The sequence below is a fragment of the Cucurbita maxima genome, unplaced genomic scaffold, assembly GCF_002738345.1.
Source record: "Cucurbita maxima cultivar Rimu unplaced genomic scaffold, Cmax_1.0 Cma_Scf00063, whole genome shotgun sequence".
NCBI classification, from domain to species: Eukaryota; Viridiplantae; Streptophyta; class Magnoliopsida; order Cucurbitales; family Cucurbitaceae; genus Cucurbita; species Cucurbita maxima.
In genome coordinates, this window is record NW_019272079.1 from 88,843 (window position 1) to 106,766 (window position 17,924).

Below are 17,924 nucleotides of genomic sequence, written 5' to 3' on the forward strand. Positions count from 1 at the left end.
TGAAAGTACTATTCTATCCTTTTATTTTTCGTTGAATATTGAAATCTCTCTTTGACTAAGCCCATTCACAATAGTGTCATGGTCTTAACTTGCGATGTCGTCGTCGCCGTACAAATTTGTCTTGCCTTTATCTAAAAATAAAAGTAGCACATGACTTTAACATTTTATGAATTACTTTGTAATTGACTCTACTATTGGGGTAGGAAATGCAAACACATGCAAAACATGATTAGGAACCTATTGTTTAAAACCATCACAGAAGCGACCTCCAGTTTGGAGAAATTGGATGTGTAGTACTTCCCTACACACAACCCACACCTATGCGCATGAGTCCACCAGTCGAGTCGGACACCCCCTGGGCCCCTCATAGTCGAGCTAATTGGCTGTAGTCGGACATCCGAAGGTATATCAAATCCTCGAATATCATGCAAGGCAAGATGATGATCACCATTATCATAGTGTATGCGTTTGTACTCATCATCATAAAATGACAAGTAACTCACGGTAAATAAACATACAATATACATGAGGTCCCTATCATTTTCATCTTAAATTATTCATGTGACACAACCCAATACATCCTTCCCATGTACTCTAGGTAACATGCATAAGGGTAGTGTATCACAAAACTTTTCATCATAATGCAACATGACAGCTCATACATGCACATCATCGTAATATGAAATATTATCATATTATGTCACATTATCATTACACATCTTATGTCATCATGTCATAGTGCATCATCATTTCAGCTTACCATCATATCATCATAATGCATCATCATATTGTATCAATTCAGGTCACCGTACCATCATAACCTCATCATCATACATCATCATATCATATCATATCAATTCATATCATCATAACATTTGTAACATCATCATAATACATCATCATATCATATCAATTCATATCATCATAACATCATCACATAATCATAATACATCATCATAACAATGTAACATCATCCTAACATATCATATCATATCATATCAATTCGCATCATCATATAAGCATACATGACACGTGCAAGGGTCACTAGACACGTGTCATCATACACAAGACAAGTCTTACGACCGAGCCAATAGTAAGACCACTTACTTGGTTGGTTTTAATTGAAGTTCTATCTAGCACCAAATTTGCTTGCTTTCATTCTTCGAATTCGTTTATTTGGTTGGTTTTAGCCGAAGTTCTATCTAGCACCAAATTTGCTTGCTTTCATTCTTCGAATTCGTTCTCACTTATGTCGAGACTTCAACGATTTTGAATATAAACTTAATTGTCTCAGTAAACATCGTGTAGCACCCAAAAAACGAAGGAAATTAACTCCAACAAGAATAAGTCGCCCATGTAACATCCAAATGATCAAAAGGGAAAAAATTAAAGGATTAAGTAACGACAAGGGACTTAAGCAAGCCACTCCTACACATTAACAAGGAATCTTAAGGAGTTAAGGCCTTTGACAAAAGATTGGAAAGAAAAAAAGGAAGTGAAAAGAGAAAAAAAGATCATTTTGTTCAATTATCAAGAATCTTTTTAGATTATTAATTCCTTTTATAGAAGGAATTTAAAGATGCTCAAAGGAAAAAAAAAAAAAAAGACCAAAAAGAGATGAAGAAGTTTTTGGAAAATTATGAATTTTTGGAGGAAAATAATATTAAAATATTTTGAAAGTGCAAATTACCAAAATATCCCTCGAAGAATGGATATTTATAAAAATGCCACTCTGATCAGAATCGGAGCATCTATCGTGATAATCTGAACAATATCCTTCGAAACTCAAATCTCAGCCGTTGGATCTCCTCCAAAATTGGATATGATCGTACAGATCATCACATCCAACAGCTAGTATTCAAAACCAAAGTCGGTAAGGCTCTGATCGAAGATGATATTTTCGACAAATTATTTAGAAAGTTCAATCTACAAATCACGACAATTCTGGAGGTTTCAACGCTGGTGTAAGCTTCCCCTATAAAGTTTGAAGTTGGGGCAATTGTTTGGAACAAGAATCGAGCACCCAATCAAATGCAATAATCGTTTAGATTTTGGGTCTCCTACTCTCGGACTTCTTCAAAATTTGAGAGCAATTCTCCACCCTTTCTCTTCAAATTTGTTCCTACAGTTTCTAAACAAGATTACCTATAAGTTATATCAAGGAATAGAGTGCTGAAAGTGCCCAGAAACGATTCCCCCAATCCAATCCTCCATTGAAGAGTTTAGAAGAAAACTTGAAAATCCAATCTGAGGATACACGATGATTCGTCGAGCAAGAATGATCCCATGCACCTCCAAGGAATGTTTCCATAGAAGATCATGTACTCTGGGCCGCTAATAGATGGTACGTGCACAAGATCATGTTGGGCTATTCTTAAGAAGAACTTATAAGTTCCAAGCTTGATGCATAAACCTAGGAACACCAAGAATCCAAGAAAATACCTAGGTTAATGCAAATATCACACTTAACAAGTTGTTAGGATCCATACCCAAAGTAACCATTATCTCCTGTCATGAAGTGTACCACGAGACCCCTATTTATCTTTAGGTGGGATGCCCGGCTATATGTACCATGAGCAGGTTGCCATGGACATATTATTTCTCTCACCTAAATGAGATGCCTTGCATCACGATTTACCAGCAGGATGTCATGATTATGACGATGCCACCTATGCACTCATGGGGAGAAAATTAAGAGTTACTTTTGAAGAGCTTTCATGGCTAAAACACGATGCATGACATGATAACCTCTAAGGCTTACTTCCTGAAAACGAAACAAGTAGTTAAATCCTACCTTAAGGTCTAGACATCCTCCAAATTACCAACTATTTCTTGAAACAGTTAATATTTCTCTCTCATCTTGTGTTATCATTCACATGTGGCTTTGACCAACTTTGTTCCTAACTTTGAATCCATCCACTTTTTCCCAATTTATTGAAGGCATGAAACCTAAACCCTAAACTATGCCATGCCTATAGTGGCTGAAAGTATTATTTTAGAATTTCATGAGGTACATTTTGAAGTTATGGTCCTGAAATCATCTTAGAATTCTTCCAGCGGTATTTTGATCATTTACCACCCCGAGTTACTTGAAAAAAAAGTTTCAAGTAAGAAGAATAAGTCTGGAGTAAGCAATGCGAAACCTTATACGAGTGGTCACATAATGAAAAGCGTCCATAGCCTAGTGGATAAGGCATCTAACTTCTAATCCAGCAATTGTGGATTCAAGTCCCATTGGATATGGGGTGGTGTGATGTTCATGTGTGTTACTAACCGATTGTGGGTTCATAATAAACTTTATATGACTGGGTTCCATATTGGAAAGCGCCCATGGGCCTAGTGGGGATAGGTTCCTTATGAGTTAACATTTAGTGAGTTTGCAATGGTGAATTTGAGTCCCTTTGAGCATGAGTTTAAAAATGCTTATTCTAATGTTCTCAAAGCTTTGCATAATCCCTTTATCATAACATAATCCAATGTCCGTTAAATTTCATATATAATCTTTTCGTATCATATTAAATGTTATTATAAAATTTTGGCTGAGGTGCTTCATTGAATTTCAACCATCATGTTTTTCTTATCACCATCCGTTTTTTTTTTTTTTTTTTGACACGTTTGCTTTGATCAACTTTGTTCTTAATGTTTGAATCTATCCACTTTGTCTCAATTTATTAAGGCATGAGCCTCTAACTATACCACCATGAGGTGCATTTTGGAGTTATAGTCGGGAAAACATTTTAAAAATTTTCTAGGAGTAGTTTGGTCCTCTGCTATAATGACTGAGCTGACTCGAAAAAGATGGGTAAATGTTTGGTGAAATAAAACAATTAAAATTTAAAACATAATTTATATTATAACTAATTAGTGTGCAAACATTAGTAATTTAAAATTGACATAATGGTTGAAACACAAAATATTTTAAAACAAATCGGTTGAGGATGACGGGTGATATGTTTTTCTAAAAAAAAAATATATATATATATATATAATTATGGTTAATGACCTTGATAAAGGGAGAGAGAAATTAGAAATTAAATAGTCAAACATGGTATACTTGGAATACTCTCAAACCCACAAAATTTAAGAGCCTTTCTAAATTTGGTGGTCTTTTCTAAATATAGTTTACCCATCAAATTATATATAGGGCTTCACGTTATCATTCAAGTACCCACACCTTAGCCATTGCTGCTCTTCATCATTTAACCCTACAACTTAAAGACACTCCACAATGGCCATGGGCAAAGGTTTCAAGCTCTTTCACACCCTTTTCTTAGTGGTTGCTTGGCAATGTTGTGCGAAAGTAGGTGCCACTTTTGGCGATGTCACTGGTGCTGTAAATCTCGATGATCAATTTTCATTTCGTGCCACTGGATCACATGACACAAAAGCCCCAGTGACTGCTCCAATTGGAAGTAGCACAGAAGTCCAAGTGGATGCACCATTTGGAAGCATCGCTCAAACTCCAGAGGCTCTAACCCCAGAGGGTGCATCGGTTGGAAACATTGCTCTAACCCCAGAGGGTGCATCGGTTGGAAACATTGCTCTAACCCCAGAGGGTGCATCGGTTGGAAGCATTGCTGAAACTCCAACCATGACACCAATGGGAAGTAGCACACAAGCATGAGAGTACCAATGCATGAGGTGGTTTCTTTGGCAACCTAAGCCAAACTAAATCACTGTTTTGTAGACAAATTCATTATTTTATATTTTTTCTTTAATTAAATGATTTCCTATATTTTCATTTCATATATTTTTTTTCTTCTTTGACTTTTGAGTCACACATCTCAGCTTTGTTATGTAACAAATAATGTTAATTCTATTTGTTAGGTAACAAATAGAATTAAGAAATAAGATTTGGTTGGTTTATATTTGAATCTAAAATATGTTTAATAGATGTAATTTTGCATCTTCCTTGGATTGGAAAAGGGTGACACACAGACAGATTGGTTCGATCTATTTCTTTATCTCTCCATGAATCGTATGTTTGTAACAACGGGGACAGAATTAAACATAGGAGTACTATATCTGGAAATCCCCACGGATTCCTTATTAACACCGTTTTGAACACAACGAGTACATTCCAAAATAACTGTTACTCGGGCATCTTTACACTTGGCCATGAACCTCCCTTGTATTTTTTATTTATTTTTCGATCCAAAATGAAGAAAAAAGAGAAGTTGGGAACTCAAATAAAATTATAAAAGATTTCGTTGCAATCAAATATAAAATATAGTAATACAATGATTTCTAAATTTAGAATCGCAGTACGGTTTTGCATTATAGTCTAAGTTTGACGACATAGGATTTTGTGTCATTCTACAAACTAACAAATAAAAATTTCACTCTACAAATAAGTAATTGTAACGTTTACGGTTTCAATTTTGTAACTAAGAAGTGTACTACTTTAAGCTGAAATGTTCAACCATAGACTGTGGGTGTATATAAGAATTTAAAGTTAGTACATGAATTTATGTTTAAGAGCTCTGTCAAATTGTTTTAGTTTGACAATATGTTGGGTGATAGATGAAAATATTTGTCCCGGAACATTTCAATTTTATTAGATTTATAAATTTGGGTTCATTATCTGTTCTTCTACCGTGAGAGGGGCCGATTGGGATTGTTAGAGCAACTCACGTAATCGTTTACCTTGTGCCAATTGATTTTGAGTGTTTTTATCGAGATCATAAGCGAATTGCGCAAAGCCATCTAATTTGCCAAATCACAAATTGAGCCAATTCCAATTTTGATTTGCTGGCTATTTGTTTCGTGGCTTTAATTTGAGCTACAGATCCTACTTTGGAGATGAAATACCACATTAATGGCAGGTCTGATACGAAAAATGAGATAAATCTATAAAAAAAAAAAAATGATTCTATTATTCATTCGAGAAGCTATAAAGAGTTTAGTTTTATATCCAAAAGAAAGATATAAAAATTTCTAATAGATTAATTAAATTAAATCTCAAAGAACCCATGATTCAATCTATTATTCAATAAATATATGTACATTTTTTGGAATCAACTGATTGAGAAGAAACACTCATGTCCAATTTTGTAATAAAGATGGAATTGAGAAATAACCATCAACTATAAGAAATAACCATAAATTATAACCTGAAAAGAACTCGATTTCGTAAACATCATTGGAGGAAGAATGAAAGGAATATTTTATGGAATGAAAGGAATAATTGGAGGAATAATGAAAGGAATATTTTATGGAAGCAATGGCATATTAATACATTTTTAATTGATGGTACATTCTTTATACAGGATGAACAATGAATAATATCCAATAATTTTTGCAACAATAGTCAATGAATCTTTAAATGATTATCTTCTAACTTGCTTTGTAAAATATTTTTAAAATTCAAACAACATATAAAGAAAATTCATATGTATTTTTCAACCGTACACGAGGTCACGCTTAGAACAAAAAATTCATATGTATTTTCTACTTGTTTGTGTGGCTTCGTCAGACCATAGGTGAGACTTGTTTTTTCGAACCAAACATAACTTGTTTAAAATTCAAGCTTGTTAGGCCGCCCAGTCATGGACTTAACTCATCTGGCGTGCATGTTCAATAATCTATGACTTAGTGCATGTTCAATCATCTATGATTTAACCGACTTACCTCTACACTACGCCATGTCCTGAGATGTCATCCATCATCACATCTCATCTCGTTATTTTTGTTCCTAATTAACACGACCATCATGTGTTGATGGCATACCAAGTTCCGAGATGTCATCAATCATCGAAGCTCACTCAATCGAGAATGGGCCCATGTGTCATTCATACATCAAGACACCTCAAACATCAATCTATCCAGGTTCTATAGAGGCCCGACCTTCAGTGTCCATGTCATATCATTTACGAACATTGTTCAGATAGCAGGCACATAATCCAGTTTCTAAAACATGGGCGAGCATGAAATATTGGCACATCTGTGCCGTCTCATACTATTCTTGAAACACCAACTTCAAAGGAAGTCACCTAAAACACTCATCCAACAATGTTCGCCTTCACTGTGACCCACGCATATGCCACGAGGTATCTCCCTTAAGCCACAGGGTCCAGGGGTGGTGGAGAATTGCCACCATGCCTCCCTATACGGTACATATTGAAGTACTTCAAATCTGTCAAGTGTGGCCAAGGGGTGCGAACGATCATTTGAGTTTGTAATGTCTCATTACCAATTTGTCATCTTTCAAACTCTACCTCGTGTCTAACCCCCTTCAGGGCTTAGCCTACTCGCTGGCACATCGCCCGGTGTGTGGCTCTGATACCAACTAAATATCTACTTACTTAGAGTTATTACTAATGTCTCATGCTTAGCTAATATGTAGAATATAAATTTTAAAAAGGAAACATCATCTCTAGCAAAAATGTCGAAAATATTTGCAATGCACCCAGGAGGTACTAAGATGTACCCAGACCTGAAATAACATTTCTAGTGTAGAAGCATAAAGAGAGACGTGACTGAGTTTGTGAGCAAGTGCTTAGTATTTTAACAAGTGAAAGCTCTTGGAGATGTTACAACCTGTAAGGATAGGGAGTGGAAGTGGGAGAATATAGTCATGGACTTCATAATAGGAATACCCAGAACACAAAAGGGCTATACAGTTATCTGGGTAATTGTCGATAGGTTGACCAAGTCGGCACACTTCCTTCTAAGAAAAGCCACATATACCGTTGACAAATGGACTCAACTATATATGAAAGAGATAGTAAGAGGCTACAAGGAGTCCGAGTGTTAATAGTATCGGATCGAGACCTACGCTTTATATCAGTGTTTTGGCGTAGACTTCAAAAAGCGTTAGATACTTGCCTCGACTTTAGTATTGTTTTCCACCCTTAAATAGATGGTCAAACGAAGCGCATAAATCAAATCTTAGAGAACATGCTACGCACTTGCGTATTAGACTTGAAGGGATTCCAAGCTCCACCTGATGGAATTCTCCTGTAATATTAGCTGAAAAACACTGTTCAAATATTTCTCATTTGATTGGACTATTTAAAACAAACTATAATCTAAAAATTGCAGAAGTGCGGAACAAATCTTGTGCATGAAGTATTCCATTCTACTTGGGTGCATTAATTCACATAGCCTAAAAACAAGATTCAACTAAATAATTTTAAGGAAAATGTGAATGATGTAGATAAAGAAAACCACAGCTTTTATCTAACATTAGCTTCCAACCCATTTTTTGGAATTGCACCGTTTGAGCCTTGTATGGAAAATGGTGCAGGTACTCGCTATGTTGGTACGAGGTAGGTGAGAGAGAGTTAGTAGGACCCAACTAGTTCGAGTCACCAATGAGGCTATCCAGAAAATTTGAGCGATGATGCGTACCAGTCAAAGTAGGCAAAAAAGCTACGCCCATGTAAAGCGTAGGAACTAAGAGTTCGAGATAAGGGACCTAATATTCCTAAAGGTGGCACCCATGGAAGATGTTTGAGGTTTGGACGTAAGGGCAAGTTAAGTCCCAGATTCATCAGACCTTTTGAGATTCTCGAGCAGATCGATCCCGTAGCATATAAGTTAGTCTTACCTCCCTCCGTCTTAGGAGTACACTATGTATTTGACATGTAGATGCTGAGAAAATACATGACGGACCCTATCCACGTAATAGAATACGAACCCCTCAAACTCAACAAAGACTTGAGTTACGAGGAAAAACCCATAAGAATCTTAACTTTGAAAGTGAAAGCGTTGTGCAACAAGGATATTGTATTCGTTAAGGCGCTGTGGCGAAAGTACCACACCCAGGAGTCCAAGTGGGAGCATGAGGATGAAATAAGAGAAAAATACTCGGAATTAGTACAAGAGTTTGAGACTTTAGCTGACCAAAGTTCTTTTTTGGGTATATAATGTAACGCTCATATATTTTTTTTAAAAAAGACTCCGTCGCGAGAATTTCCACGACCCACATGTAACACGCTCCATGATCCTCAGAACTTGCCCAAACCATCACTAGTAGCCCCTCCCTCATTCAGTATTTCCCGAACCCTTGCAAGGAAGCAAAGAAAGGAGAATAACGAGAGAGAGAGAGAGAGAGAGAGAGACCCACAACTTCACCAGCTCGAAAAACGAAACCCACAGCCTAAACCACCATACTCGACGTTGAAATGCTCAGTTGACGCCACGAGAAGGATCAACGACGACTGCACATCAACCTAGAGTGAGTTTTGTGCCCTTTTCCTAAGCTTTGTAGATTTGTTGTTGTCGGTCAACGATGTCGAAGTTTGGGTTTCCTAAGCGTTTGTAGATCTATTGTTTTAAGCACGTTTAAGCCATGAGACTTCGAGAAAGTGAAGAAAGGGAGAAAAAGGATAGAAAACGGCGTTGAAAACGTGGCAGGAAGGAAAGAGAAGGTTCACCGGAAAAATGCGTGGCCATTTGGGCGAAGAAGAAAGGATCCAACAGATCCGAGTCAGACCAAAACCGCGACCCGCTACCCACTCCTATAGCACCGAGGCCCAAACTACAGCAGCCCAGCCCAACCATAACCCGCGATCCGCATACTTGACCCGCGCCCACCTCTGCAACCTGTAACCTGCAGCACTCAAAAAATTCGAGGCTCAAAACAACTCACAACCCATTCTATGATCTCAGCTCAATAGCCCACACCTGCATCCCACGCACCCACTGCCCAACATGCAACCGAGACCCACCTGCAGCCGACGTAACCTGCTAGCTGAGCTGCAACCTGAACCTTAACCCGCACCTCGATCCGAAGCCGCTGCACTATCGTGGCTCACTCTAGTGCTGGCACATGTCAACCTGTGATGAAAATAACCCCTCGGCTCGCTGCTTGACTCGGCTCGGTTCGGATTCCAGTGGCTCGCTCAGCTCGAATTTCCAATTTTAGCCTAGTTTCTACTGTTTCAACCCTCTCGATCCTGCTTTAGGCCGCGATTAAGGTAATTGAGGCTGTTTTAGGGCCGTATTTCACATTAATAGTTGGATTATTAATTAAACTGTGAAATACTAACAAAAGGTGACGATCGGTTTGATAGGAAACGAACTCCAACAATAATTGAAGTAGCTCTCACTGAACAGGAGCTAACGTTAATAATTAAGGAGAACTTCAACTAAGGCCAACCAAGTAACTGACTTACTATAGAATAAGCTAGAAATTGTATGAGCTATAATATATGATGGTTTGATACAGACAATTAGCTTGACAAGAGAGGGTCCAGGGGCTGTGCGAGCCACTTGGGGATTCATACTTGCACGTGTGGTTCGTGTGTAGGGAAGTAATACACATCTATAGTAGCTCGGATTGGAGGTCACCCCTAGTATGAGATAGAGATAGGTCCCTACAGCATGATTTCATGTGTTTGCAATACTTAGGCCTTGTACCGTATCATTTTTGAGGTAAAACAAGGCGTCTATGCACTACTGCCAGCAGCATCGCAAGTAGAGACCATTACATGTGCAGAGGTAGATGCATATTTAAATTCCTAATCTTATATTAGAATAGGTTGTCTTGCATTCCATTGTTTCGATTATTTTGTATTTATTTTATTTTGAAATTAGTATTTTGTTTGAAATATGTAAAACTATGGAAGGGTGTTTTCAAGAGAAGAAAATGTTTTGAATGCTTTCGACCTTTATATTCTGCCTATTAGCTAAACATGAGACAGTAATAACAACACTGAATAAGTAGAAATTTAGAGTCGTTACACGTAACATATCCATCTGGTGTTCAATCGACAAAAAATTTGGTGTGCTTTCATATTTCATAAAGACCTATCAAATTCCAAAATGACATGCTCAAATTCTCCAAACATCTTTTTTTTCAAAAAAGAAAAATCGAAATTTCAACTCCATAAATGAGTGATGGTTGTATCTTTGTATAGTTTCAATTTTGTTGTCAGACGATTATATGCATTCGCAAGCTTAGCTCTGTCATCTGCCGTCGTCAACCCAATTCTTGGTCCTTCTATATAGCCATCGACAATTGACACATTTGTACCTGTTTTAAGCCAAAGTGTTGCTCTGATGCCACTGAACCATGGCAGCGATAGTGGTCAAACAAATTAAGATTTTAGCTGTCGTATTTAAGAATTTAAAGTTATTATATGAATTTCTCTATAGGAGCCATGTCAAATTCTTTTAATTTAACAATATGTTTGGTGATAATTTCAAGCAAAGTTTTTGTGGATTTTTAGTTGATGAATGAGCGATGTTGATTTAAATATTTTTCTATTACGTTATTGAATATTTGTAATAAACTTCATCTTGTTTTTTAACTAAGCCATAATGATCTCCAATAACTATTGCAACAATAATCAATACATTAATCAAAACTACTTTCATAAACATTTATAGGAAACACTATTTCTACAAAAAAAAAAAAAAAAAAAAAAAAAAAAAAAAAAAAAAAAAAAAAAAAAAAAACAGAGTAGCTCGTTTAGGCCATAGAGCCCAGGTGATGAATAGTTGAAACAATGCCTTCCTCTAAGGTACATTTTGAGACATTTCAAATCAGGCAATTGTTGGCATGATTTAGGCGAACCATCAGTTGGAAGCATTGCTCAAACCCCGGAGGGTGCATCGGTTGGGAGAATTACGTTGGAGACTGCACCGTTTGGGAAAATTGCACAAACTCCTGAGGTTGCACCAGTTGGAAGCATGACTCAAACTAAAATTGCGCTACCTCCCGAGGTTGCATCAGTTTGAAGCATGGTTAAAACTCCAGCCGTTGCACCCCTTGGAAGTAGCACACAAATGTGAGAGTAGCATTACTATGCTTAGAGGTTTCTTTGGCTTTTAACAAAGCAAAACCTAAGCCAAACTAAATCATTATAGACAAATTCATTATTTCTATATTTTTCTTTCTTAAATAGAATGATATTTCTATATTTTGTTTTTAATATGGTACCGTTTGACGATCTCGAACCCATAATTAAATTAATACAAATAAGAGAATACTAAAGTGTATTGATGCATTAATACAAATTATCTCGAACCCATAATTAAATTAGTTTGCAACACCTTCTAACATCTACCTATTCATAAATTAATAAAATTGATTCTAATTATATTTTTTTAATGGTGAAAGTTCTTTTAATTTTATTTAATTATACCATAAAATTTGTTTATAGTGTCCCGTTTGAGCATAATCTCTCATGGCTTTGCTTTGGGCTTCCCCAAAGGGCCTCATGACGATGGAGATACTATTCCTCACTTATAAATCCATGATCTTCCACTAAATTAACCACTCTCCCAATAATCCTCAACAATGACAATCATACACAACCAACTTCCTTCTGCACTAGGCCAAGTCATTTAGCTCGACCTTGCCTCTACTCATTTGGCTCGACCTTGCCTCTACTCGGAGCCAAGGTCTCTCAATGCAACGTCACATCTCATCTTGTCTTGATCCCCATTGACATGGTCAATATGTCTTGACACCATCCCAAGTCTTGAGGTGTCGTCAGCCATCACAACTCACTCGTTCATGCCATCGAGAACGGACCCGCGTGTCATTCATCTATCGAGATATCTCGAACATCCATTCACCACTGAACCATGGTGGTGGTAAAAATTTATGTATAAGGACGTCAAATTCTTTTAATGGATGATAGATGAAGAATGAATAATGTCCAAATAATTATTGCAACAATAGTTGATGAAAACTCCTTTCATACAAATTCATTACTTTCATATATGAATTCAATATTTCCATCTTTAAATGATTTCATCTGGTGATTTACTTTGTAAAATATTTTGAATATTCAAACTAAATTTTCAAACAAATAAAAAAATGGGTTAATAAAAATTTTACTAAATTACAGACAAACTTACCAAAACTGCTATAAATCTTTCTCAAAACTTTAAAACAATAAAAGATTTAAAAAGATACAAACAAACAACAATTTATTTCAAAAGTAACCTTCGAGTTAAATGCAAGAATGGATACTAGGGATCGGGATTCAACCAAAAGTAACATTCTCTCGAGACACTCATCTAGCAATGTTCGCCTTCACTGTGACCAAAGCATAAGCAACAGAGTAGCTAGCTTAGGCCACATGACCAAAGGGTGGTAGGGAGCCTTCACTGTGACCCAGACATAAGCAACGGAGTAGCTCGCTTAGACCACATGACCAAAGGGTGGTGGAGAGTTGACACAATGACTTCCTCTAAGGTACATATTGAGGTATTAAAAATCTTGAAAGTATAGACATGATTTAGGCGAACCATCACATAGTGTCATAGAGCATCCTAGTGTTCAATTGACACAAAATTTTGAGAGTTTTCAAATTTCATATAGATGGATTTAATTCCAAATTCGTATACCCAAATTCACTCTAAAACTCTGGTTTTAGATGTTACGGCTTGGGGCCCTACCTGACCCTTCAAAAAGCCTATTTTTGATACTCATGTCGACATCGTTGCCTCTTTCTTGTGTAACTCTTTGGTGTGTTGGATGATACACCATCCTCCTCAATCACTTCATGAGGAAAGTTTAGAAAAAGTTGAAAAATAGACATTTTTTTAACATTACCAAACTTCCCAATTTTATGATGTTCAATCACCAACAAGTTATACGAAGGTTTTAGAAAACTTTAAGATTTTTAGAAAAATAATATAGAGAATGTGAGGTGTTAAATCAAACTTTTCTCGACGCCTTCTGAAGACCCGTCTTAACCTTTGAGGTGGACCTGGTGTTGCTATCTATCACTTAGAGACTGGCACTCCGTGCATGTATATTAACTTTCTTATCTATAGTTGAATCTAACTGATCTACTTGATATGTGGTCTTGCCTAGAATGAGTGTACTGTCTTGATTACTATGTCTACAACAGCCAAGATTACGTTAAAATTTTGCTTGATCTTTGGCAAAGATGAGATAAACCCACACACTACTTCCCATTTAAGGGCGGTAGCAATCTTGTTGGGCGCTATCTCAAGGTCTTCACCTACTGACAAGCCATGCATTGTCTTATAAAATCTGCTATGTCCTTCTTCATCCCTTGCCACTAGTAACATCCTTTCACATCCTATAAATTTTTGTACTTCTTGGGTGAGACGTATAAGATGTACCGTAGATTTCAGCTATATTGTTTTTCAGGATTCTCTCATCTTGGAGACACATGGACGGTCTTGCCATAGCAAACCCCCATCTGAAGAGATTGAATACTCTACTGGTCTCTCTATTTCTATCTGATTTCATACTTTGCTGAGGTGCTCGTTAGGCTTCTAGGCGTCAATAACCCGTTTTCGTAGGGTGGATTGCTCGGTCATCAGTGCTATCTGAGTTTTTTCTTGTGTCTAATTCCATACTTTGTTGAGGCCTTGTGGCTCCTAAAGCATTCTTCTCAACCACTATGCAGACTTTCTTTTTATTGACGGTAAGCTACCCTATTCATAGGGTAAAGGGTAAGCTACCCTATTTATAGTTTCCATATTTGTCACCTATAATTTACACCATTTTAGTAGTCCCCTTCTTCTTGATGTTTAGTCTCATTATTTACTTGTGTACCATCGTTTGCCGGGTTTAATATGACAACACAAAATAGCACAAGTTAACACACGAAAAGAACTATTTTATGTAATTCGTAATGCTAACCATGAAGCTCGAGTCGTATAACTTTGAATATTTTTTTTTATAGTAAACAATAAGATATGCACAAATAAGCATACTTTTTTTTTATTCTTGATGACGACGAATGAATTGAGATGACCTTCCACAAGATATATCAATTCTTTTAAGCCTAAATCTCAAAAGTTTTAATTTCTAATGTCTATAACGATTATCCATGACTAAGCATCGCAAATCATCAATATTTTTTCTTTCAACAATAAAATCAAGAACATATACATTATCAAGATGTTTGTGGCGAACTATCCAGATTTGGTCACAACAAGTAGCCTCCTACTCTAAATTTGGATCTTGAATTGGCTACAGATATTCCCAATCATTCTCCTAGATCGAGAGCTACTGTTGACAAACTGTTCTCATTCGTCCAATATCAAGACTACGTTATAAGCATCTTCAAATTTATCACAAAAGCTCAAAGGTGACATGCTTAACATGTTCGTATTTTCTTTCACAACATCATTACGGGATTCAGTGATTGAATGATTAGATGATGAGCAAGCTCTCAAGTTAAAAGATCTCTCTCCATTATCACTAACAACAATCTATGGTACATTCCCCTTGTTGGAAGAACCTGTTGACCTTTTTTTCCTTCCAACTGCTTCTACTTGACCGTAAACAAGATTAAGGTAATATAAGACTGCTGGCCAAAGTGATGAGATATCCATGTTCGGGTTATCCTCTAAAACTTCTTTAAAGGAATCAAGATCGTAATGCTTAGAGTAGCCCATGCACATAAGCCTCTCAAGTGACCCAAGGGGAACATCAATCTTCTTAAATATCAAGATTTCCTTTTTGGCGGTATCAACCAAATCCAGCTTCAAAATTTCGGAGGTTTATTTAACATATTCTTATTACATTCACCATTATGATCCGCCAGGATATTCACTTGTTCCAATCAAATTAAATGAAACAAATTACCAATACTTGAGTAAATCATTTATGCATGAACCAAGAAGTGATCAGTCAGGATATTCACTTGTTCAAATCAAATTATATGGGAAAAATTACAAATCATCGAGTAAACTATTTATGCATGAACCAAGAAAACTACATTGGGTGGCAGCTCTTCGAGTTCTGAGATACATCGAAGGTACTCCTGGTCAAAACTCCTACTACCATCCGAAACAACTTAAGATTACATGCATATTGCAATTCTAATTGGGGGTTGTCGAACTGCCTATTTCTAGATTTTGCATATTCCTTAGCAATTTAGTTATTTATTGGAAGTCTAAAAAACAAACAATGTGTCTAGATCATCAGTAGAAGTCAAGTATGAAGCTATGACAAATACTTGTTTAGAGTTAACTTGGCTGAAATACATTCTTCAAAACTTGAAAGCTCGGCTGTCCGTACTAGTATTGTTGTATTGTGAAAATCAAGAAGCAACATTACAATACATTACTATTTCACTGCCATATTATAGAATAATATTGAGTTTAATGAGTTAATGAAATAAAATAAAAAAATCATTTTATTACCCATCAAAAAGTACAATAGGCTAGAAACCGTATGTTTTTATTTTAAAATATAATTATCCTTCATGAGCTCAAGGAGGGAGAAATTAGAAATTAAATAGTCAAACATTCTATACTTTGAATACTCCTAAACCCATAAAATTTAACATCCTTTCTAAATTTTGTGCTCTTTTCTAAATATAGTTTTCCATCAAACTATATAAAGGGCTTTGCTTTATCAAAAAAATTCAAGCAGCCGCACCTTAGCCATTGCTACTCTTCCTCATTTGTGAAACGAGCTTGTAACCTTACAACTTCAAAATACTCCACAATGGCCATGGACAAAGGTTTCAAGCTCTTTCACACCCTTTTCTTAGTGATTGTTTGGCAATGTTGTGTAAAGGTGGGTGCTACTTTTGGCGATGTCAGCGGTGTCGTAAATCTCGATCATCAATTTTCATTTCGTGCCTTTGGATTACAAGACACACAAGCCTCAACGGTTGCACCGATTGGAAGTAGTACAGAAGTCCCGATGGCTACACCATTTGGAAGCATTGCTCAAACTCCAGAGGCTCTAACTCCAGAGGGTGCATTGGTTGGAAGCATTGCTCAAACTCCGGAGGCTCAAGCCTCGGAGGGTGCATCGGTTGTAAGAATTGCTCAAACTCCGGAGGCTCAAGCCTCGGAGGGTGCATCGGTTGGAAGCATTGCTCAAACTCCGGAGGCTCAAGCCTCGGAGGGTGCATCGGTTGGAAGCATTGCTCAAACTCTGGAGGCTCAAGCCTCAGAGGGTGCATCGGTTGGAAACATTGCTCAAACTCCGGAAGCTCAAGCCCCGGAGGGTGCATCGGTTGGAAGTATTGCTCAAACCCCGGAGGGTGCATCGGTTGAGAGAATTACATTGGAGGCTGCACCATTTGGGAGAATTGCGCTACCACTAGAGGTTGCACCAGTTGGAAGCATTGCTCAAATCCCAACCATTCCACCAGTTGGAAGCATTGCTCAAATCTCAACCATTGCACCAATTGGAAGCATTGCTCAAATCTCAACCATTGCACCAATTGGAAGCATTGCTCAAATCTCAACCATTGCACCAATTGGAAGCCTGGCTCAAATCTCAACCATTGCACCAATTGGAAGTATTGCTTAAATCCCAACCATTGACCAATTGGAAGCATTGCTTAAATCCCAAACATTGCACCAATTGGAAGCATTGCTCAAACCCCAACCATTGCACCCATTGGAAGTAGCACAAAAGTGGGAGAAGTGGGAGAGTAGTATTGCTATGCATAGAGGTTTCTTTGGCTATTAACAAAGTAAAACCTAAGCTAAGCTAAATCATTATTTTTTTTTGACAAATTCATTATTTCTATATTTTTTTCAGAAATGAAATGATATTTCTATATTTTTTTTCTTATATTTAATTTTCTATTTTAACTTTTTTAATATGGTACCGTTTAACGATCTACTAAGCAAGACCATACCCAATAAATTTATTGATGCATTAATACAAATTGTCTCGAACTTAATTAGGTTTGCGAAACCTTTTAACATCAAACTATTCATAAATTAATAAAATTGATTCTAATTATATTTTTTTTAATCTTGGATAGGGGTTGATGACAATATTGGTCAACACTGACCCATATGTCTTGAAGCCATCCCAAATCTCGGAGTGTCGTCAGGCATCAAAACTCACTCGTTCATACCATCGAGAACGGGATTGCGTATCGTTCATCTCATTGGGATGTCTTGAACATCATTTCATCCGAGTTCTATCGACCATTGAGACATGGCAGCGGCGAGAATTTATGTATAAGACAATCAAATTCTTTTAATGGATGATAGATGAAGAA

At 36.8% G+C, this 17,924-nt stretch overlaps 1 protein-coding gene across 2 annotated transcripts; it reads left to right on the forward strand.

Annotated features, from left to right (window-relative positions):
• The first annotated feature begins 4,206 nt into the window (after positions 1 to 4,206).
• Positions 4,207 to 17,436, forward strand: LOC111472046 (myosin light chain kinase, smooth muscle-like). 2 transcript variants are annotated; one of them, XM_023117740.1, is made up of 4 exons: positions 4,207 to 4,576; positions 16,640 to 16,690; positions 16,757 to 16,792; positions 17,012 to 17,436. In XM_023117740.1, exons 1-4 carry the CDS (start codon positions 4,229 to 4,231, stop codon positions 17,216 to 17,218), a joined length of 642 nt encoding a protein of 213 aa, XP_022973508.1. In that variant the 5' UTR covers positions 4,207 to 4,228; the 3' UTR covers positions 17,219 to 17,436. The 2 variants fall into 2 exon arrangements, with proteins under 2 accessions (XP_022973508.1, XP_022973509.1); XM_023117741.1 differs by lacking the exons at positions 16,640 to 16,690; positions 16,757 to 16,792 and adding an exon at positions 11,531 to 11,622 and having other exon boundaries at positions 4,207 to 4,565.
• The last annotated feature ends 488 nt before the right edge of the window (positions 17,437 to 17,924 follow it).

Coding starts and splice junctions, on each gene's coding strand:
- LOC111472046 (XM_023117740.1), top strand. CDS start 4,229: ATGGCCATGGGCAAAGGTTTCAAGCTCTTTCACACCCTTTTCTTAGTG. Junction 4,577..16,639: donor GTGCATCGGTTGGAAGCATT/GCTGAAACTCCA, acceptor CAAACTCCAGAG/GCTCTAACTCCAGAGGGTGC. Junction 16,691..16,756: donor GCATTGCTCAAACTCCGGAG/GCTCAAGCCTCG, acceptor CAAGCCTCGGAG/GGTGCATCGGTTGGAAGCAT.